This window comes from Thalia democratica, chromosome 8, assembly GCF_965202585.1.
Source record: "Thalia democratica chromosome 8, ktThaDemo2.hap1.1, whole genome shotgun sequence".
Classification (NCBI taxonomy): domain Eukaryota; kingdom Metazoa; phylum Chordata; class Thaliacea; order Salpida; family Salpidae; genus Thalia; species Thalia democratica.
Genome location: NC_139172.1, coordinates 55,920,357 through 55,945,018, shown reverse-complemented (window position 1 = coordinate 55,945,018; position 24,662 = coordinate 55,920,357). Strand labels below are relative to the sequence as shown.

Genomic DNA, 24,662 nt, shown 5'->3' with positions numbered 1-24,662 from the left:
AGGACCTATCATGGTTTGATGTGTGCAATTTTTGTTGAATAAAATTATGTATTTACCATATGCTTTCAATTTCCAAGTTTTGAAGGGTCACACCTTAATTTTTGGTTGATAGCTTAAAACAAAGTTGACCATTCTAAAATAAAAAAAACAACTTTCAAAACTGTTTTTATTCATACATAAATGTCATTAATATTCATCTTATATTTGATTAGTCATTTATAGCTGTCCTACTGTCCATAAACTGCTCAATGTCAAACTTTATTTAAAATATTGATTATCCATTTATTATTTCAACTGCTTTACACATACTATTTTTCTACAATTTTTAAAGTACCAATAAGCAACAATTATATAATTTTTATATTGATAAGCAGCACATGCCTATGTCTTAACTTATATGCTAGGAAATTTATAAGAACTATACCCAATTAGGGACAAAGTAAATTTGGTACATTAAATTAAGTAACACCTATTTAATTTTTTACTTCATTATTTATTTTAAGCCCAAATCTTGAAGCATAGTCAATTAACATTATTTATTTTAAATAAAATTTTAAGATAAGATATTTAAAGGTTTCTTACACAGCCACCCCTTGGTTTGGTAACTACTTTATCATATTATACTGATCTATTAATTTTAGTTAATTTTTAAAATGTTAGAAAAAAACTAATAGAATTTTTTTTTGAAAACTAGTAGTTCCTAAACCAAGGGTGGCCTTGCACAGGGTTGCCAAAAAAACCTGGAGTTTGACAACTTTGGCTGAAAAAACCTTGGAATTTACAACTAAAATCACTAAAATACCTGGAAATTAAAACTACTTTTACATGTCAAGTAGTAGAATTTAGATTTGACACAAAAAATCTACTTAAGTCATCATAAAATAAAAAAAATTATAGCACATTTTAAGAAGAATTAAGATATCTTTTAAATGTTGTGATACTATTTAACACAGTTTTTTACCTTAAAACTTCATTTAAAAATAAAATTAGACCCTTAAATGTGTAATTTTATCCTGGAGGAAATTATGAAAGCTTGAAAATTTGCCAAAAACATTTTGCAACCCTACCTTGTTAAATATTAATTTTGACCATATAAAGCTTGCTCCTTTATGACTTTAAAATTTTTCTTCTTTAAAACATATAACTGACTATATTAAGTTCAATAGTTCAGACCATAAGGTTCAGAATTTCCATTTATAAAACTAAGTTGGTTAGTTTGAAGTACAAATCTTGTTTTACATTTCAGATATCTAAAACATATGATTTAAAAATAAGATAATTTTGTAATATAGTTCTGGTATAATAATCCTACTTGGCTTTACTGAGCTAGCTTACCTTAGAATGAATATCATGTTTATTTTTTTTGCTGATGATAGTCTTTTTGCCTTGCTATAATACCAATTCTTTTTTCAAATTGGAAAACATCAGTACTCACTGTTCCTTCTTCAGTACATTTTTTTAATAAGCTCAGGCTCCAAACCTTAACAGTATATTTGAAGTACAACCTATGATGGTATTTAACTACAACTTGCTTAAAATCTTACTTAGTGGCCAAGTTTTCAATCAGGCTTTTTGATTTTAGACAAACTCAAACCAGTTTGTCAAATGTTTTGTAAAAACTACTGACTTCAACTTATAATTTTAAATCCAAGATGCTTTTATTATTACTCAAGTGGTAGTCAATCTTATTTAAAATTTTTTGTCATTTTAAATACTACCATTCAACTTTTTTCTTATTTCAGTATGATACTGGATTATCAGTAGAAAGTTTTCTCTTGCAACTTTTTGTTGAAGTCTTTGTTTACTGGATTGACAATACTTGTTTTAACTCATCTTCAGTCTTGAATTTCTTAATAAACTGACATCATATTTGGTTACACCTGTTAACATGAAGGTGATGAAAGCAGATTGAGTGCTCAAATATAAGTCATCAGATTTGGTTGCCAATTGGTCAGGAAAATTTTCTTCATTGTTTTATGAATAAAAAATAACTTCCCACACCTTTTTCTGTAATTCCTTTAATTTACAGTAAGTTGTATATAAAATGCTTGCCTCTTGATCAAGAGTTTTTTTTTCTGCAAAATGGTCAGGAAAATTTACCTGAGGCCACCATGCTTATATTCAATCTAAAACATATAATTAACTTATCTCATACTAACTTTTACAACAGTTATTTGTTAAGTGTTAAACACAATAAAATTTATAAATATAAAATTAATATTAGGCCATGGAGGGTCAAACAATGTGTTTTATAAAATTAAGTTTTAATGGAAGCTTAAAAAAGGTCTCCAAAAAAATCTTGAGTTACCTGGAATTTGACAATTAAGAAAAAAAATATCCTGGAATTTTAAGAAATTTTTACATGTAAATAACAAATCTCAGATTAAATATAAAAAAATTATCATGTACAATAATTTTTTACTGTATAATTTGGATTTTTTATTATAGAACACATTTAAAATACTATAACTGTATCCTATAATACTTTCATACCAAATAAAACTTAAGATTTAATTTTATACTAAAAATAGATTAAAAAACTTCACTTTCAAAAACCTGGAAGAAATCAAGAAAACCTGGATTTTCTTTTTCTAAAACCCTGTAAGTAAAAATTACAGATTACATTTTGAAGTTTCAACTATTTTTTGAGGTTTAGTTGTCAGTTTGGTAATTTCTGTTAAATGAGGCTGAAGTGTAATGTGATTTAAAAAAGTATATACCTTTTACTCTGTGATTATCCACAATTAAAAAAAAAATAGGAAATACAATTATTTGTTAAAAACCTACATTTTGTTTTAAATATGATGTATATGATATAATATATAATAAGTACAATATAAGTTAATCTTTAACACAATCTTAATTAAATCCTAAATTTTAACATTAAATAAGTGATGATAGAAATTTAAAAAAGAAAAACTAAAAGAAAGCAGAACTAACTAAAAAATTTCTCTGTGCCATATTACAGTCCAAGTAAAACTAATTGCACCAAGAAAATAACTGCTTGATCTATAATAATGAAATTATACATTTAGAAAATTATAAAATAAAAAATAAGTAATGATAATATTGAAGTATAATTGTAACAATGATTTATAATAATACTAGATATAATTATATGGGCAAATTAAAATATGGGTAAAATTAAAGAATTTTAATTATATTTAATTTCACTAAATTTTAAGATTAACCAGTTATTAAAAAACATCTTAGAATAAACAAATTTATATTAAAAAATAATAACAAACAAACAACAATAAACATCTCAACTTTGTTGATGGTAGCCAAAATAAATACTGGCTATAAAAAATGCAAATATTTGAAATCATTAAACAAAACACTTTTTTCATTTCTCTCTATATTTTGTATATAAATAAGGTCAATCACTACTTAGCTCTTTTTGTACTAATTTGTATACAGCCCATTTAAATTTTACAAAGTGCTTTCTTTTAACTCTCTCTCTGAAGCAGAATATCTCATGCTCTACCAAACACAAAAATGTATTTTTTTAAAGTTGCATTTTAATTTTTCAAAAAGTTATACTTTTTTTTTGTTTTTAACACCATAATTTTCAAATTTTTGGGTTAGGGGTAAAGAACTGTTAATATCAAAAAAAAATCAAAATTTATTTGTTAGTTGCCGACATAAAATTGAAAAATTGTGACAGACTTTAAACTACGCAATACTTCTATATAAATAAAGTTTACAATGGAATGTTTATAATTTATCACATATCAGATAATTCTGTTTAAAATCCTTGTAAAATTTTTTTTTTTGCAAAATAATTTTAAATTTTTAACAACTGAAATTAAATAAAAACGATAATTTTTTGTTCAAACCTAAATACAGTCTAACAAAACTAGTAGTTTTTAATTAGATTTAATTAACCTAAACTTTGTGAATTATTAATACAATTTAGTGACCAAAATCTGTATAAAGAATTTATTTTAAATCAACTTCAGCCATAATTTAATTAACAGTAATAATGTAAAACATTTTAAATAGAAGTTGCTTTATATACGTGACATTCTAGCTCTAAATTATACTAAGCAGTTAAAAAAATAAGGGAATTGTCTTTTGTCTTATACTATGGCTTATTGTGTACTGATAGATTATGTTTTATAAATCTATGTAAGTAATTAGTCGTTAGAAATGTAGTATAAGTCAGGGTTGCCAAAAAAACCTAGAATCCTAGAAAATCCTGAAATTTGACAATTTGGGCTAAAAAACCTGGAATTTGAGAAACTTTGAAAAAAAACCTGGAATTTTGAACAAAAGTCACTAAAAAACCTATAATTTAAAGCAACTTTTAAATGTAAAGTAGTAAATTTTCGATTTGACACAAAAAATCTATTGTATAGATAACTTTTTTTGTCATCATCAAAAGTTTTTTTATTAAAGAAATTATTTAAAGAAGCTTTAAGATATATTTCAATGTTGTTATATTATTTAACACAGTTTTTACCTCAAACTTTAATTTAAAACTAAAAATAGACCCTAAACTGTTTAATTTTAGAAACCTGGAAGAAGTTTTGAAAACCTCAAGAAAATTTGCCAAAGACATTTGGCAACTCTGATAAGTACAAAATTACTAAAAAGCAAAGGTAAGTAAATTACCAAGTATTCTATTTTGGCTAGTCATGGTTTAATTTTGATACATTTAAGTAAAAATTGGGTTGACTTTCAGAACCATTTTAAATACAACGTAGTTAATTACTACCAAATCAAAAACAAAAGTTAAAGCTTTCTGAATACATGTTATAAAAATTATCAAAACTTTATCAAGTGTATACAGTAACAACAAAAATCAAATTCATTTATTCAAAAATTGAAATATAAATTGTCTTTTAAAGTTACTAGAAAAAAAATATGTAGCCATGCCTAACACATGTGATCTAATGATTCAAGTATATTATATGAGTTATTGAAACTTTTAAATACTCTGAAATTCAGGCAAAAAATGTAAAACAGGGCCAAATATAAATTAAATTTAACACAAAGTTAAATATGAACATGTTGAAAAAAAATGCACACATTTATTGTCATGCATTTAAAATATTATAATGAAGAAAAAATATCATTAATAGAAAAAGGTGGTTTTTAATATAGATGAATATTAGATTATTTTTTTTAGTTATGGTTTAATCTAACTAAGTTCACCTTATTTAGTTGATTATTATCTCAGGTAAAATTAAACAAATAGTAAAAACTGGTATTTAGAATATAGATGATATGTACAATATAAGATAGTAGTACAGATATATTAGTAGTATAACAAAATGTTATATATGCTTATAACCAGGTTTAACTTTATAAATGAGTTGTATTCCTTTAGTACTGGTAAAATTAAATGTAGAACAAATAGCATCTGAAAAATTAAAGCTTATATACTAGATAAGAGTATTCCAAAAAAAAACTACCATCTTTAAAATAATAAACTATTATTAAACTTTAATTTGTTGAACTAATATGAATTAGTAATTTTATAAAACTACAAAAAAAAATCAATCTCATGGCTGATAAGAAATTATCTAAATAAACAGAAATGAACAGTTTTAAAATTTTAAAACTATTAAAAGTCATTAAATTTTACTTAATTATGTAAATTGTTAATATAAAATAAAATTATCTCTATAGAAAAGAGCATATTTTTTCAAAAAATAAAAAATGGTATTTTGCATACTTAACTTGCTAAATGACTAGAAAGTAAAATAATATTGAAAATAAATAAACAAAAATGTCTAACCTGAAAAGGACATAGTATAATAAAATTATGAATATATTTTTCATTATTAATATGTTACTTAAATAAAAATTAATAAAAACAACCAAAAAACTCTACAGAATAATATAAATATAAAATGGACAGTTTTCAGATGTCAAACTTCAGCTTCAACGACTCCACCATGGACGAATTACCAGATTTTCCGGCGTTCAGCCCTGTTGCCACCACTACCTCCAACCCTGGTCTCTATGACAACCAACCCACCAATGGTGAGTCTCTCATAATGTAACTAGTTAGATTATTTGTGGTTAACTGTTGTATAATGCTGCTAATTAAATAAAATGTGTCAAGTTTTTATCTTGAAAGTTAATTTATCTGTTTTTAATGTAATTATTTCCCCTTACTGTTGTTATAAAGCTCCACTGCGCTTAAAAAATTTTAATATAGTATTTTTTCTTTATTAGTTGAGGTAAAAACAAAAAAAAGTTTAACATTTTATTGTTATTCTCAGTAGATTTATAAACTTGCAGTTTTATGTGGAAAATTTCACAAAGGTTCTAATAACAAAATTACTTGCCCATTTAATATTATTCTTAGCACAGATTAATTTATTTTTTCAAACTATTCTTTTTTATATTTTGCTTGATATACTACAAATTTCTAAACCACCTAGCAGGGTTTCCACATTTATAGTTTTTGTAATTCTAGCTGTTAAATTGATGTGCTTTTGTACACTTATGCCTTTTGTTTTTCAAAATATAAGTTTTAAAACTGCTTCATTTACTTGTTAACAACCAAAGTGGTAACAAAAAATAATTTTTGAATTCATCAAGAAAAGCTCTTACATGTTAACAAGTGTTTTTTCATATTTTTTCTCAAATATTGATTTCGTTTTCAATTGTTTGTTTTGTACTTCCAGCAAGATTTTCAGGCCACCAGTATTTCAATGGCAACCCATTGATGGAGGATGAACAAACCACAAATGGTACTTGCTCAAATAGTTCAGTGTTTTATAAAAAAATATATTTTTTTTTGCTTTTAATTTTCAAGTCAAAAATATCTACTGTAAGTTTAAACATTTTAAAGTGCCCCCCCCAACTTACTAAAATTGCCCCCATTTTGGGAAACCCTGGTTTAAAAGGTCCACAAATCTACTAAATAGTTCAGTGTTTTTTAGAAAATGATTAATTTTATAGCATATAATCATATTAATTTCATAAACATTTAAAAATGGCACAAAAACAAACTTGCTCAATTAGTTTGGTATAGTTTAATAGAATTGGTACAAATTTCTTAAATAATTGAAGAAGCTAAAACCAATTGAATAGTTCAGTATTGGTTGTATAACATATTATAAAAAAAAACATTTTATTATATTAGTTTATTAAATAAATTCCTAAATCGTCGTTTTTTTTTTGAATTTTCAGCAAGCGCTTTTGAGAACCAAAGTCCCGTGGACGACAACAGATGCCCAATGGAAGCTCTCATGGATCTTCACGACGAATCCAAACCAATCATAAAGCAGGAAATTAAGCAGGAGCCAAACAGAGTCAGTTTTAATTTTAATTGCTGTTTTAAACCAATCATAAAATATTAAACAAAAGTCAGTTATGAATCAAATTTATTTCCCACTTTTTCACCGGTTTGAATTAAAAAGTAGGTATAACATAAGCAACTAAAATTAGTTGTAGTATAAAAGTATACTTTTTTTTGGCCATTTATTTTAAACAACCACTAAGAGCAAACTGATTATAATGATTCTTTTTTTTTTATACGTTTATAAGAATTATAAATAAGAAATGATTAGAAAAAAAAGGCAAATAAAATGAGGTACAAGGCAAACAAGATTTTTTTAAATGCTGTTATGTTTTTTCGATACACATCAAAAAAAAAAGAGTACATTGTGAAAAATAAACTTCATTTAATTATGTTGTTTAAATAACCACAAAGTAGTAACAAAAACTTTTTATGTTTATATTTTTGAACTAGCTCATTAAGTATAGAATATATTAATAATATCAGTTGCAGAAAATAACTAATGTTTATCAAAAACTACTAAAAAAATACCAAACAACTTACACATATTAAATTTTTTCCTCTTAAATAACTACAAAGTAGTACAAAAAATTTTATGTTAATATTTTTGAACTAGCTCATCAAGTATAGAATATATTAATAATAACAGTTGCAATTGATAATTAATGTTTGTAAAAAAATACCAAATAACTTACACATACTAAGTTTTTATCCTCTTAAAGTTTGCGCATTTTATTGCTGTGCCTATTGTTTTGAAGTTTAGTTTGTAAAGGAACTTGAAAGTTTTGCTAATAACTTATTATCACGTCGTAGTAAATTGAAAATAAATAAAAGTAGGAACTATGTAAAGTTATTTTTGTTTTTCCTTTTTCATAAAAATAAATTCCATACATAAAACACACTAATTGATTAACTCTATGTATATATATATGTATATATATGTATAATAAGCAGGAGATCACAATTTAAGCAAAATATATGTATTTTTTTAAAGCTATATTAAAATAAGACCAACTGTTTATTTAGTAGATATACTGTTGAAAACAAAAAGGAAAGTAAAAGTATTTAAATTTTATTTAGCTGATTTGTTTTGGTTCCTGCTTCAATGAGGAAGTTTATAGTTTTTATTTGTTTTCCTTTTTTAAAAGTTAAAAAAAAAATTAAGCAGATATAAAATTTTAAGCTTGAGTTAAGCTGTATACTGAGCCGGTTAAAAAAATTAAAGTAAAATTTGATTGTTTGGTTAACAATTGTTGCTTGAAAGTTATTTGAAGTTGTTATTCTAAATATTTGCAATTTAATAAATCATAGTAAGTTTTAAGTTAATTCGAAAAAAAAGAAAAACTTTATTTTCAAAATTTAGTGTGCCATTATAAAATCAATTGTGAAATAAGTGAACAACTTTATTACTATATTCCTAATTTATTTTATATTATTACACTACCTAGTCCAATCAAACAGTTCTGATAATTTAAAAAAGTTTACAAACTTGTTGGTTCCCAAATTTATACATTTTTTGTTTGAATGCCTTTTTTAAATCTTATAAAATTCAAAGTCAACCTGAAATGAAAAATAAATAAGGCAACTAGTTTAACCCAATTAAACATTTCTCCTAATTTAATAATTTGATGTGGGATTTTATATAATCCGGAATTAAATATTTTGATTATGAGTTGGTATATCATATATATCCACTTTTAGTATTTATATAGCTTGATGAAAAATTTTTACTTACAAATTAAAGCCCTTAAAGTGGGCTCAGTGTGAAAAATTTAATTTATCAAGTTGAATAACTTAATTCTATATATATGTTTATATATATATATATATATAAATCACAAATATTTTAATTATATTTTTTATATTATGCAGGAGCCACAAGCAACTATCTACAATTTGAAGGTAAAAACTGAACCAAACACAAATAATGCTGTTACAAATATCAGGTTATTATTTATTATTGTTTATATTAATTATGTAAAAACTGAACCAAACACTAATAATGCTGCTACAAATATCAGGTTATTATTTGTTTTTTATTATTTATTTTTTATCAAGTATGTAAAAACTTAACCAAATACAAATAATGCTGCTACAAATATCAGGTTATTAATTATTATTGTTTATATTAATTATGTAAAAATTGAACCTAATGAAATTAGGGTTATTAAAACAATCTAAAACCATAACTTATTATTTATTTAGAAGTTATTCAAAGGTTTTTTCTGGCTAACAGTATTTTTAAATCACACATACATGCATTAAACATTAAGAATTTTATTTAAAAGTAATAAATAAAAAATATATTTTTTCAAAGGTCGCAAGTGCCATACCCTTCTTCAAACGGCGCGCTTCAAAGAATCCCTGTGACGTCACAAACTATGACGTCACAAATAAAAACCGTGCCTTACACGGCAGTGAAGACGGAACCAGTGAAAATACCCCTCGTCGATTCGAGTTGGTGTTTTTGTTATTTCTGTTAACACAGATAAAAAGTTTATTTTAGACAATAAGTTATTATTTGTTTAATGTTTTATAAAAAAAAAAACATTGTAGTTTAGGTTTAAAATTAATAAAAAACCTATAATGTTTGTTATTCAATATAGACATTTAAATCTTTCGCAAGCAAAATTTTTCATATCAGCTGAAAAATTTAATAAAAATACATCTAAATAATGGAAACAATAATTTTATTTTTTTATCAATAAAAATACATCTGAACAACAGAGAATAATAATATTTTGTTTCAAAGGTGGAAAAGTGTTACAAGTGTTCTCAACAACTACAAACACCCCGATCAAAATGATTCCCACAAACGCTCCTGTGAAGATACTCAACGCGAACAATAGAGTGAGTAAAATAAATTATAAACATATGTAACGTGTAAATTAATTAAAATGATTTCCACAAACGCTCCTTTGAAAATACTCAACGCGAACAATAGAGTGAGTAAAATAAATTTGTTTTGTGACTTTGTTATCTCTTGCAATCATGTTTTTAAATTGATCATAAAAAATAATATTTAACTATAACAATGATAAGTTAAATACTATTTTCAGAACACCCCAATAAGGGTTTTAAACCCGGCGAATTTTAAAGTCATAACGACCAACCAATCGCCTAGCAACCAAACAAACGGGTTGAGGGTCATCAACACGTTGCCTGGCAACCAGGGCGGATCCAGGCCCCAGATTGTCAAGTTACCCCTGAACAACAAAATGCAGGTACGCGAATAAATAATATTTTAAAATATTGTACTTGAAGCTTTTCAAAAGACTTATGAATCAATATGTAAATATTTTCTTCGTACAAACAAAAACTTTTATCAATAAAAAACATTTTCAAGTTGTTCTGTTATTTTAAATATTAAATAGTAGGTGCCACTTTGGGTTTGTGCCAAAAGAAGACTTAATAAATTAAAGTACATTTTGTTACAAGATATTTATATTTTAGTTATTGTATAAATATTTTAGGTGTTGCAAAGAGTTCCTTCAACAACTTGCCAAATTTCCAACAACGTCAAGATGGTAACCACTGGCAACCATGCGCAGGTTCAACCCAACGCCAGGGCGGTCAGACCCCTAAACTCTCAGGTAAAAATTAAATGTTATTTTCAGGGTTCACCATCAAAACTTGGTCATTCAGACCTTCTTGCTTCAAAAACCCATTAGTAAACATTTTTAACTCCAGCACTTTAAAATCAGTCGCAGCCTGAAGAGGAGAGTTTAAAACAGGGGTTTCCCGAACTTTTTTTTCAAAAGACCCCTTTTAAAGAGTCACTAAAGCTATGGCCTCCCTCCAACAAAATTTCTCACGCAACTACTGTGTAAAACTTCTAAGACTTTTTTTTATCTGCTTTTCATCATCAACTCCAGAATATCTAGTGATTTAATAAATTATGACCCTCAGTGGCCCCTTCTGTTTACCCCAACGGGACCACTTGGCCTAGTTTGGGAAACCATCCCTTAAAAGGGATCATCTTTTTTTTCAGTACACTTTGTTTATTAATTGTACTTGAAATAAGCTAAATCATAGTTACAACAGCATATTTGATGTACTTGTGTTTACTGGTACAAAATTTATATTGTACTTGAGTATTAACATCTGTTTGTTTATCTATTTTCATGTATTTTTGTGAGCTACTGCTGCATACAAAAAAAGTTTAACCGACTGCCCAACCATGTTTACAATTTTTTATAGACCCACAAACCATTATTTTGTTGCTAAAATTTCAAATATTTCACTTTAGTAATTTTACTTCATTTATTTCGTAGTGAAATTTCAAAATTTCCACCTTTGTTTTATATTAATCAAAAATATTTACAACTTCGCAGGCCCACCAACAAATTAAGATGTTAACTTCGCAACAGAGCTTGGTCCACAGAACCCAACCGCAGCAAATCAGCATGATGAACAGAACCCACCCGTACATCAATAGGGCTCAGCCGCAGGTAATCATTTACAACTCATAAAAGTTTTATTTTGCACACATATTTATACTCGCAACAAATCTCCATGTATTGAATATTCAATTACTGTTTGATAAAAAGTTTTCAGTTAAACTTATTTCAAGTTATTTATTACTCATGGAATTTTTGTAATTTTTTTTTATAAACCTGGTTGTAAACAAAATATTTAATTTATTTTCATTTAAATGAGCTCTTTACCTTCCAGTAAATCGAGCAATATTTTATAATTAAGACAAATAACTATATATAAAAGTTTTGTATTAAACCGTATTAAAAGTTTTGTATTGTATTAAATTTTAAATTTAACTATCTGAAGGTTAAAGACAATCTTTTTTATTTGTCTTTAGAAAACATATGTTCTGGAATTTTTAAATCGTATTTTCTTAATAAGTTATTTAAAAGCCCTTCAAATGGACTCTGTAGAAAGTGATTCAGTTTAAACAATCACTTATTTTCTATATATATATATATATATAACGTAAAATAAGGTTAATGTTTAAAATTAAACACTTTCAACTGAGCCCACTTGAAGGGCTTTTAAATAATGATGGTTAAATGACTGGCTGATGATTAAAGCTTTATGAAAAATTAAAACTTTACGAAACATATGTTCCAGAATTTTTAAAATCGCCAGTTCAATAAATTATATATAACGTATATATATATATATATATATATATATATATATATATATATATAATAAGGTTATTATTCAAACTTGATTTGATTTTAAATTGAACTGGCTGATGATTAAAGCGTTTAGATTTATGAAACATATGTACCGGTATTTTTAAAAATCGTACTTTTCCAATAAATTTTATTTATATTTAATAAAAAAGTTTATTACAAGATGTAAAACTCAAAGGACTCGAGTTTCGTGCTTTGCACTCAACAGCTTCAAAACAAGTTAAAAAATAAAGCACAAAACAAAACACACAAATGAAAGTTAAAAGTTTTCATTAATAAAGCCCTTAAGGTGGGCTCAGTGTGAAAGATTTAATTTATCAAGTTAAATAACTTAATTATATATATTTTTATGTACCAGTATTTGTTTTAAAATTAAACTTTTCCAATAAATTACATATATATATATAAACTATACTAAAACACTTGACTATACATATTATTATAAAATTGTATATTAAATAGTTTTAAATAAAAAATTTACAAAGTTTACTTATCAAAAAAACATACTTCAAGTTAATAAAACTAATAAAAAAAATATATATTTATGATATTTCAAACAGGTCCGTTACTACAAGCAACCGGACGGCACCTTGGTTCCCATAACGACCAACCACATGTTCGGGTCGTCGCCGCTAGCGACGTACCTGAGCAGTTTGAAACCCCAACCTCCCCGTCAACCGCCTCAACCCAAAAAAGTTTGTTTTATTTGTTTTTTATCACTTGAAACACATGTATTTAATTTAATGATAACTTGAATATATATGTGTAGTTTTTATTAGTTTTATAAACTTGGAAGTATGTTTTTTTAGATAAGTAAACTTTGTAAATTTTTTATTTAAAATTATTTAACATACAATTTGATAATAATATGTATAATCAAGTGTTTTAGTATAGTTTTTATTAGTTTTTAGTTTATAAACATGTTTTTATGGCAAATGAACAGTAAAAAGTACGTTTTGCAACAACAACAACAGTAGTAATAAAAATACAGTAAAACAAAAAGTTATTTATTAAACTTAAACAATTTTAAAAACATACGTTCAAGTAATAACATAATTTCAGTTCTGAAAAAATATTAGTGGTCAAAAGGATAGAAAGATTTTTTTACTTAAAATTTAATGAAGTGGTATTACATTAATTAATAAACTTAATCTAAATTGTTGCTTTTTTGTGTTTTTATACATTCAACAAAAATTCAAACAATTTGTTTATTCGATATACGCACAAGAAAATTATATAATTCTGCGCAATGTAAAAATTTAATAAATAAATAATTGTCTTAAAATCAGTGTTTAAATTCACGTGTGTATTAAGACGAGATTTTTCTTTTGTATAAGTTGCAGTGGTTTACCTAAAAAGTTTGAAAAAATTAATCATGTTTACTATCGTGAGGTAAATTAAAAGTTTTATAAACCCATGAAAAAGTAAATAAAGTTTTAAAAGTGATTATCAATAAAGCTAAATTAACTTAAATATATTTGTGTGGATAGTTAGTAAATCAAAAGTTGTCTACAATATTGAATATTAAAAAAAGTATAAATGTTATACAAATGTGAAAATTAAAAAATAAAATTATCTTTACTAACATTATCATAAAAAATTTAGTGTATAAAATGAAATTAGAGGCAGGTATATATATGACATTGGATGCAAAAAGAAAAATTAAATTAACAAAAATTACCACATGTACCACAAATTCTTGTACACATATTTCTCACCGTATTTATACAAAACTTAAGTATATTTTGTGCACACTTATTAAAATTAACTAACTAATGACTTTTTTTTATTAATTACATCAGACATGCGTTGCATCAGAATTACCACTAATAATCAGAACTTAGTCATTATTATTTATACAAATACAATCAGTATTAAATTAGTTATTTTGAACAGCATAAGATTTACTCCCTTTCAGAAATGATATATAATTATTGTTGATTATTAATTATTTTTATCAGGAATACACCGCATCAGGCCTACCCCCATATTCAGAATTAATTACTTAATAATTGTTTTTATTTGTTTTCAGAAATACACCGCATCAGACTTGCCCCCATTTTCCGACATGACTGTAAAATTGAACAACGTCGTCGCCAGACTGAGGGTCGGATGCCATTTGAACATGAGACACATTGCAACCGAATCCATTGATGTGGAATATAAAATGGCTAAACAAGTTAGATATATTTATTTTTATTATTTCTTAATATGAGACACATTGCCACCGAATCCATTGATGTGGAATATAAAATGGCTAAACAAGTTAGATATATTTATTTTTATTATTTCTTAATATGAGACACATTGCCACCGAATCCATTGATGTGGAATATAAAATGGCCAAACAAGTTAGATGTATTTATTTTTATTATTTCTTAATATGAGACACATTGCCACCGAATCCATTGATGTGGAATATAAAATGGCCAAACAAGTTAGATATATTTATTTTTATTATTTCTTAATATGAGACACATTGCCACCGAATCCATTGATGTGGAATATAAAATGGCTAAACAAGTTAGATATATTTTATTAATAAAAACTCACAAATCAGTGGTTTTTTTTTCTTTTAAAGTTTTGTACACTAGACTAAAAAATGAATATTGGAAAACACTTTTTTTTATGTTTTGAGTTTCTTAATGTTTAATTACTGTGAAAGAAGTTTTCGATTTATGGTATAAGTGGCTTTTTGTAATATGAAATGCGAAAGTACTTTAATAAAAAATCGTATTAAAATTTTATGTGCACGCTAATTTCTGTGCACGCTAATTTCTGTGCACGTTAATTTCTGTGCACGTTAATTTCTGTGCACCTAATGTGCACACCGTGATACAATTTATTTATCTTTAAATTTTTAGTGAATCAGTGATATTATTAATTGTAAATTAATTGAGCTGTACAACCAACTTGAACCAAAATATAAATAAACAATACTAAACTTTTTAAAACAGCACTAAGTTATAATATAATGTACAAGTAAGCATATGTATGTCAATTTGTTTACATTAATAATAAAAACAATTCACGTAATAATTTGAGTAGGCGTAAAACAGAAAGTTGTAAACTCATTTTTGAATAGTTTACATAAATATTTGAATAATATACACCAAAATTTAAATAATATACATTTGTTTGATTTATATAAATTTAGATGAACACACAACAGTTTGAATAATATACACAAAATTTTAAAATTATGGACAAAAGTTTTAAAAATATGTATAAAAAATTGTGTTTGATTTTAGCTTAAACCTTAAGCTTGAAAAATAATAATTTTTAATTTTTCTGTTGATACTTGAGATTTGTTGTTTGTCAATTGAAACTTATTAATGTATATTTTGTTTTTATACCAGAAAATAATAAAAAATAATTTTTTAACAGAAAATAATAAACAATAATAATTTTTTAACAGAAAGTCACAATGAAAATGAAAAATCCAAAATGCACGGCCTACATGTGGAGCTCAGGTATTTTTTTATTTTATTTTTTTAATTAAACAATTTTTATTTTATATTTTTAATTTTATATTTTAAGCTATTACATGTTTCATAATAAAGAAAGAGCACTATTAAAATTTGTTTTTGTAGATTCAGGAGCTCAGGTTTTTTTATTATTTTTTTAAATAATAAATTTCTCATTATTTATCAGGTTTCTATTATTTTATTAAATGTAATTTGCGATGATTATCATAACAATTTTTAACTGAAGTCTTTCTTTATTTAAACTACTACATGTTTCTTAATAAAGAAAGTTAAAATTTGTTTATATACATTCCAGTGGATTTCTTTCGCTAAGATCTTTAATAAAAATCGAACAACTTAAAATCTTAATTATTTAACTGATTGCCACTAATATTTTTAAAGTTCTTATCCAGTTGTTTTATGTTTTATTTATTTTATGTTAAAAACTCAGGTATGGCGAAATTCATGTAAGATATACTGAAGAATAATATAATTTAATATAAAAAGATCTTAATATTTTGTTTAGTCAGAAGTTGCAAGCTTTTATCAAATAAAAAAAATTAATTTAAAAAGTTTTTATCAAGAATATGTGTAAATACGTTCCAAATAATTAGCTGTTTTTTGTTTATTTGTAAAGTAATTTAAATTACACTTTAAAAATAGAGTATAATTTTTTTTAAACATCTTAAATAATAACGCTGATTTAGCATAAAATATGATAACAATAATAACTGTTTATGTTAATCAAAATTAATAATAAAGATTATATAAAATGCTTATTTAGCATAAATTCTGTAAATGACAACAATTTGTGTTACATATAAGTGTTAATTAATCAGATTATTTTTAAAACTATGTCCTAATAAATCCTTAGTAGTTTTTGTTATAAAAATTCATTATAAATCTTTTACATTTAGGTTTTTAAATTTAATTGCTTTATTTAAAATGATGCAAGATGGTTTAGTTGCGAGCTTATAGTAAAAACTACGAATCAATAATTTGAAATGCGTATATCTAAATAAAAATTTTACAAAATTGTTATTTATAGAGTTCAATTGAAACAAAAAAAAGTTTCCAAATATTGATTCGAACTAGATTAATCCCAACATTTTCAGTAAGAATTAGAATTACCAAGACTAAAAATAAATTTTTAAACTTAATAAACACAATTTTTTTTTTGGAAATTTTGTAATTGTAGACAATAATATCTTCTATATTTAGTCTAAGGTAAAGCAAACTCTGAATATGTATGTTTATTTATATTTAAAATTGAAAAGGCATTAAAAAAAGATTGATATAAGTGTAATTTTGAAATTCCCAGTATGAAATTCACAATAATTTTAGTCTTAAAAAGTAAATCTTGCAACTGTTATGTATAAAATATTAAATTGCTGATAAATTTCGCATGTATTTTTGAGTTTCAAATTGCAAACATTTTCTGTGGCAACTTTTTATTATTCTTTTACTTGTCACAGAGCTTAAAACTTTTACATATTGTAAGTTTATCCTAAATATTCAATAAGCTTTAATTTTTAGTATTACGTACAAAAATAATATCAAACAAGTTATTCGAGCTGTACAAAATTTTATTAAACAATACTTTTAATTGTTTTATCTAAATGACTTAACAGTTACTGAAAATAATAATTGTTTAAACTTGCAACAGAATATTTTTTTTTCTACTATTTATATTTTTTGTTACTGGTAAATAGTTATTAAAGTTAAAAGAAAAAATAACTTATTAAAATTAACAAAATTATCATTTAAGTTATTTTTGAATATAATTTGTATACTATTTATTTATTTATTTATATTTTTCAGGCAAAGTTGTATGCACTGGCTCGAATTCCGCCGAAAATTCAAAAAAATCTGCAAGAAAATATGTAAAAAGATTAAAACAAATCGGATACGTTAGTTTATTATAAAAAGTATTGTCTGTAACAGGGTTTCCCAAACTTTTTTTGGCCCCCTCCAACAAGATTTCTCAAAAAACTTCAATAAAAACGCCCAAGACCCTTTCTTTCATCCTCAACTCAAGAATATAATTTAAAAATAATTAAGGGGTCCACTTGTCCCAGTTTGGGGAACCCTGATCTATAAGTTCAAATTCGTGAATGTGTAAAAACATTTAAGAAACCAGATAAGGGTTCTTGCATTTTTGTATAAAAAAATTTATTTTATTGTTCAACTGATCATCTCGTCTGATAGATTTTGAAAAGCGTTGTTTTGAAGATAAAATTAAAAAGTTTGAAATAAATGTTCTCCTTATTATTTAGTGGAGAACTTTTATTGTAATCTCTTATAAGTAAAAAGTACATAAATATAGTGTTTAACTAGTTTTGTTCTCCTATATTGAAGTTAATTGACTATTTATGTTGGTTTTTTTAAAATAACTTTAATTGGTTTTTTGCTCGGGTGTAAATTAAAGTTATTTAATAAATAATTTTAAAATGTTTTAATGCAAAAACTAACAATCGGTTTTATTCTATCAAGTTAAGATTCTATCAAGACATTAAAAGTTGAATCTAGTTCAGGGTTTCCCAAACTTTTTTGCAAATGGCCCCCTTTAAAGAAGTTGAAAAAGCCATGGCCTCCTTCAACAAGATTACTCGATAAACTACGATAAAAAACACCGAAAACCTTCTTTTTTTTTGCGCTTCATCTGCAACTCATGAAAATCTAGTGTAAGTTTCAAATTATGACCTCATGTCCCCCCTCTTCCCCCTTTGCTGCTCGTGGCCCCCTGAGTATCTGTCATGTCCCCCTTGGGGGCCACTTGGCCCACTTTGGGAAACCCTGAACTCTAGTTAGATTTAAAATTGTAATTAATTAAATTAACAGATAAACTTATTACTACACACGAAATAGTTTTCAGAAAAATAATAATTGTATTAATTATACAAATCAATATTATGTGTATTAAATATTTCTTTAACAGAAAACAGCAAAGTTATCCGGGTACAAAATAGTGAATGTTCTCGCTTCGACCAAGTTTCCGTTCGAAGTCAATCTGCAAGAATTTGGCAACGGGCACAGTGATCACAGGTTTTTATAATTATTTATTTACATGTAATAAATAATATAATCAAGGTTAAATTTTCAAATCAAGTATGATATATATTATAATCATATGTAATGTTTTAAAGTAATTTTCCCAGGCTGTATGAACTGTTGTAAGATAATTTAAAATCAAATGTTTGGTAATTCAAGACTAAATTTATTTAAATTAAATTTTAGTGCCCACTTCAAAAAAAAATCCATTTTGATTATTTTATAATAAACAAGTTACCGGTAAGCAATCAATAAATTAAATTGTTCATCCATTTAATTAAAACATTCAAATTTAAAATATGAGTTTTAAACGTTTTAATGGTTTTATTCTATTTAACACAGTTTCTTTAACTTAAAACTAAAAGTAGATCCAAAAATTTGTATTTTTAAAAACCTGGAAGAAACTTGGAAAACCTGGAAAAAAATTGAAAAAACGAGTGGCAACCCTGATTACTAGTAAAATATTTTACAAATCAATAAATTGAATTAACCTTTCAAATTTAAATATTCAAATTCAAAATATATTACAACTTGAACCATTCAATTAAATAATTCAAAATATATGAGTTTTAAATGCCCTGGCGTGCGAACAAAATGTTTCAAACTCGGTACTTTCCCGCAGCTACGAGCCGGAGATCCACCCGGCGGCGTCGTTCAAGTGTGACGTCACAGGGGCGGCGGTTAAGGTGTTCAGCACCGGTTCCGTCACCGCCACAGCCAGGAGCATTGAGAAAGTGAAGCAGGGATTCAGGATTGCCTACGAACACTGCAAGCCCTTCTTCAAGTTTGTTTGTTACATATATATAGAACAATGTGATTCTTCAAGTTTGTTTGTTACATATATATATATATATATATATATAGAACAATGTGATTCTTCAAGTTTGTTTGTTTTGTATAATTTTTAAATCTAAAAGTAAAAGATCCAGGAATCGAATTAGATATATATATATATATATATATATAATTTATTCAAATGGCGTTATTTTTAAAATCGCCATTTGAATAAATTATTTAAAAGCCCTTCAAGTGGGCTCAGTTGAAAGTGTTTACGTTTAAACATTAACCTTATTTTATATATATATATATATATATATGGAAATAAGTTATTTAACTTGATAAATCAAATCTTTCACACGGAGCCCACCTTAAGGGCTTTTTTAATTAAAAGGTTTGATGAGTGCATAGGCACGAAATTCGTGTCCTTTGAGTTTTACATCTTGAAATAAACCTTTATATATATATATATAGATTAGGAAAATTCAATTTTAAAAATGCCAGAACATATGTTTCATAAAGACAAAAAAGATTTAATCTTATATGTATAGAAAATAATATGGTTATATAAAATTGATCAGTTTCCACGGTACCCACTTGAAACTATTGTATTGTTTTTATGAAACGTTTGTTCTGGTTTATATTAAAGTTAGATCAGCAATAACTCAAGATTGTTTTGTTTTTATTCGAGTAATATATCAGGAATATTTTAACGTTGGTTTTATTTTGCTTATTTTGCAAAACAAGTTATAAATGGTTTTAAGTTTACTTATGTTTTGTATTATTAATAAATTTCTAGTGAATATTCAGGTTTTGTTTAGAAAGTCCAGAAAGGTATTAAGAAGCTATTTCAAGTCTAGATTAAATTTAAAAAGGAAGAAAGTTATAAGTATTGATTAGTTATAAAATTTAGTTTAGATTTTATTACTTTAAGTCGAATTTAATTCTAATATAGTTACATAGATTTATGAAATTTGAAAAAAAAGTATCTGGTAATAATAAGTTTAATAATAAATAAGAACATAATAAGTTTAAATTGACAATTGGTAATTATGTTAAACATAAATTTAAACTGACAAAAGTTTTATAAGCATTCAACATGTTTAAATTAAAAAAAAGTTAATTAACATTAATTTGTAAAGTATAAGGATTTTAATAAATGTTATTTTAACAAAATCTCTATAGTAACATTAAGTTTACTGTAGTTTTTTGTTGAACTGTAAGTAATAATTTAACTCTTATCTAAAATATATTTCCGACAGATATAATACTTGAAGTTTTTTTTAATAAAAATTATTACTTTTAGTGTGAATTACTAAATAGTTATTTGTCTTAACTAAAAAAGTAATTTACTGAAATGTCAAGAGCTTATTAAAATAAAAATGTGCAAATTAGATATTTTATTTACAACCAGGTTTTGTTAACAAAAGTATTGCGACCTCTTCAAGTAAAATAAAATAGTAAACTTAAATATTATGAATTATTAGAAAATAAGAATTAAATACAATTAAAACAGTAAAATAAGTCAAAATGTAAATCAAAATTTATGTAAGAAAACTATGAAAAAAAAAAAACAAAGTTTCTTAAAGTTTAATAATTTTTAAAATAGAAAATTTTAAAACTAATATATCAAAACTAACGGTTGTATTTAATATTGCTGTTAGTTATGACAAATATTATTTTACTACGTTTAAACACGTTTATACATTACCAAAAGTTTATGTTTACACATTTTTATACCTTTCTCCATTGTTAAGTATAAAACTTGTAAAAAAAGTTGACATGTATACAGTTGTTAGGTAAAATTTTCAGAAATAGTTTTAAACACATTTTTTCAATTAATGTAAAAGCTGTATTTTCAATCTAAAGATAAAAAGTTTAAGAGCCATGAATTATTTTTACAAGCTTTTTTTACTGACATAGATATTTTCTTAAGGAGAAAAATTTAGTTTATATTTTTATTAAATGTAACTTTTAATTTCCGAAACCTTTACGACAAACGTTTTAACTTTAAATCGAATATTTTTTTAGTTTTTATTTAAAATTTATGTTTTAGTTGTAAAAAGTAAAGTTTTTAACTTTCAAAAAAGTACGCATTAGTGTGGAGAAAAAATTGTTACTAAGAAATGTTAATTGTATTTATCAAAAGTATTACACTACTGATATTTTGTAAACTAAAACATGTATATAATTTTTACACTTTTGACTAAAAGTTTGAAGCATTATAATAATTTAATAACATATTAAAATTTCTTAAACTTTACTGTAAACTAATTTGTTACATGTATTTTAAAAACTATGAAAAACATTCGTTCAACATACATGAATAATATCTCACATGCTTAATTGAATTTTTCAGTACATTAATCACAATTTAATGAGCTTTCTTGTATAATAGCATATTTTAAAAGTGTACAGTGATTAGTAACAGTGTAGTTATAATTGAAAATCAAGTTAAAAACTGTGTTTTAAATGCAAAACCTTCAGAAATTTTGTAAAATGTAAGTAAATTAGTTTAATCAATTATTAAGTAATCAAGAAACAAGGAAATAAAATTAAGTGCATTTAGTTTTTTATTTATTGATTATTTATTGACATATTATTATTACTCTTTTACTCTATATACGGTATATTATTTAAAATTTGTATTCAAGAAATTGAAATTTGTATGTTTAAATTAAAATATGTATTTTAAAAATTAATATTTTAGGCAACATGATATACACAAATTTATTTATAAAAAACAAGTAATGTTATAAGTTAAAAAAAGTTGAAAGGTAAATTTACTATTAAACGTGTAATATTTTGTATTGGACATAACTTTAAAATTGAACTTCTTCAGAATGTATCTTTAGTTGAAAAAAAATTCAAGGCTTGATTGAACATTATTAATATAAAAAGATAAAGTTTTTACAAAAGTTTATGAAACGAGTGCAATATTTTTTAAAATTATTGAAGCGTTATTCATCATTTAAAAGTGAACTTCTTCAAGTTTCCACGTTTTAAACGATTATTCATTTAAAAAAAGTTTTTAAATTTTCCACGTTTGTATTTTGAGTTTGCGCTAAAATGAGTCATGATAAACCTTTTGCAATTATTTTCCAAACTTTAAGTACTTTTGCGATATTTATTTATTTTTTAATATCTAATTTATTCAGTAAGTAGGCAAAAAAATTTAAATAAAGTTAGGCGAAAATAACTTTTACTTTATTTATTAAGTTAATATTTTTAAAATGGTTTTGTTTTGCATCTTCAAAACTTAAAATATATTTTTCTTTGTGGTCTATTAAACCTTACTTTAATTGAAATAAAAAAGTTGTTAAAAACTGATTGTAAGTTTATTAACTTTTAGTAATGATTAAATGTGTTGGTAAAATTTTAATTTACCTATTATCACTAAAAGACGGCAATACTTTTTATAATTTTGTTTTTATTAGTTGTACAGTTGCTTTTAGTTAGCTCTATGTTAAATTTAATTTTTTTGAAATTAAATTTGTCTTCATTAAATATGCTTCTATTGTGTTGTTACGTTGTAAAAAATTACTAATGTAAAAATAGAAAAAATAAATGTTTTATATATTATTACTAGATTTTTTTTATGCTAAGTAATCATTTCTATATTTACTAAACAGAAACACTAACGCCAAAGTTACATGTTTAAAAAATAATTGTTAACATACTTATTGATAATTACAAGTTTTTAATTGAATTTTTTTTTTTAAGTTAACTTTTTTTAGAACTACCATGAAAAATGAGTTGAAACTTATGAAGGAAAGTATTTATTACAAATTTAAATAATTACTTTTAATAAAGGTCATTTATTCTGCTGGAAATTTTCATAAGTAATAAACTCCCACATAATGATAAAAAGTAGACAAAACAATAATTGAATTTTATTAAGTTTTTAATATATCTGAGTATGAGTCAGTTCCTTGCACTTAAACTTTTACAAATATATTTCAATTTAATCAAGGTAAAAAATAATAAGTCAAAGATTTATGAGTTTTTTATTTTGCACGATAGAAGTTTAATAATGTATATTTTTGTAATTATATAGGTGGTTGTATTTAAGTACAGCAAACTGGTTTTTATTGTTAATATTATAAAACTAATGAAAAGCTACACTGTAATAAATAAAAACAGTGTATTTTTGCATTATTTTTTTAAACTGTTTGCAAATAGTGCAAGAAATAACAAAAAAAAGATAAAAATGTATTTGTTATGGCTCTATCTATATTTTTCTCAACAAATAATAAACCAACATTTATTTTATGATTTTTCAATCAACCAAAAAATTTTTAATAATCAGCTTAATGTTTTATTCTAATATTTTTTTTAAAGAATTTTTAATAGTTTATTGACCAACTGAACGAATATTTTTCTAAATTCCCAATAATAATATAAATAACAAAACTAATCAAATTTTTTTAAATACTTTTTTTTTCAGATATTCCCAACCAAATGATTTCTGGAGCACGTACCAGCCGAAAGTAAAGGTGGAAGAAATAAAAACGGAAATAAAACGGGAGTTCTGACGTCACAACGGCGAAAATTAGGAAAATTATTGTGACGTGACGCTTCGCTAGTGACGTCGTAATAGATGTTACAATTTTAAAGTGTTTTAATATCCGAATAAAAAGTCATTTTTCTTCTAGAGCTTTTTTTTGTTGTCTGTCCCTCTTATTATTTATTTGTTTGTGAAAAAATTAATAAAAAAATAATAAATGATGGAACACACGTTATTTAATAATTATTTCGTAAATTTTGAATAAAAATATTTTGCTGGAGTAACCATAAATTTAAAAAGTATTATAGGGTACTTTTGGTTGGCGAGTTTTTCAGAGATATGAAAAGTATTTTAAACATAGTAATTTAAAATATTTTTATCTATAATTTTTGATTTTATTGAAGAGTTTAAAATAGTCTATTAAAAAATAAGACTTTTTAAGA

At 24.5% G+C, this 24,662-nt stretch overlaps 1 protein-coding gene across 1 annotated transcript; it reads left to right on the top strand.

Moving 5' to 3' along the window:
- The first annotated feature begins 5,849 nt into the window (after positions 1-5,849).
- Positions 5,850-24,662, top strand: LOC145842509 (uncharacterized). The gene is made up of 15 exons (XM_082949966.1): positions 5,850-5,994; positions 7,153-7,274; positions 9,134-9,207; positions 9,579-9,718; positions 10,014-10,111; positions 10,321-10,485; positions 10,735-10,854; positions 11,596-11,712; positions 12,978-13,112; positions 14,450-14,596; positions 15,836-15,890; positions 17,706-17,794; positions 18,823-18,929; positions 19,558-19,719; positions 24,160-24,662. The coding sequence occupies exons 1-15, from the start codon at positions 5,862-5,864 to the stop codon at positions 24,245-24,247; spliced, it is 1,752 nt and encodes a 583-aa protein (XP_082806092.1). The 5' UTR covers positions 5,850-5,861; the 3' UTR covers positions 24,248-24,662.

Excerpts from the sequence above, each read along its gene's own strand:
- LOC145842509 (XM_082949966.1), top strand. The coding sequence starts at position 5,862 with ATGGACAGTTTTCAGATGTCAAACTTCAGCTTCAACGACTCCACCATG. Across the intron at positions 11,713-12,977 it reads TCAATAGGGCTCAGCCGCAG|GTCCGTTACTACAAGCAACC; the intron begins GTAATCATTTAC and ends TATTTCAAACAG. Across the intron at positions 19,720-24,159 it reads CACTGCAAGCCCTTCTTCAA|ATATTCCCAACCAAATGATT; the intron begins GTTTGTTTGTTA and ends TTTTTTTTTCAG.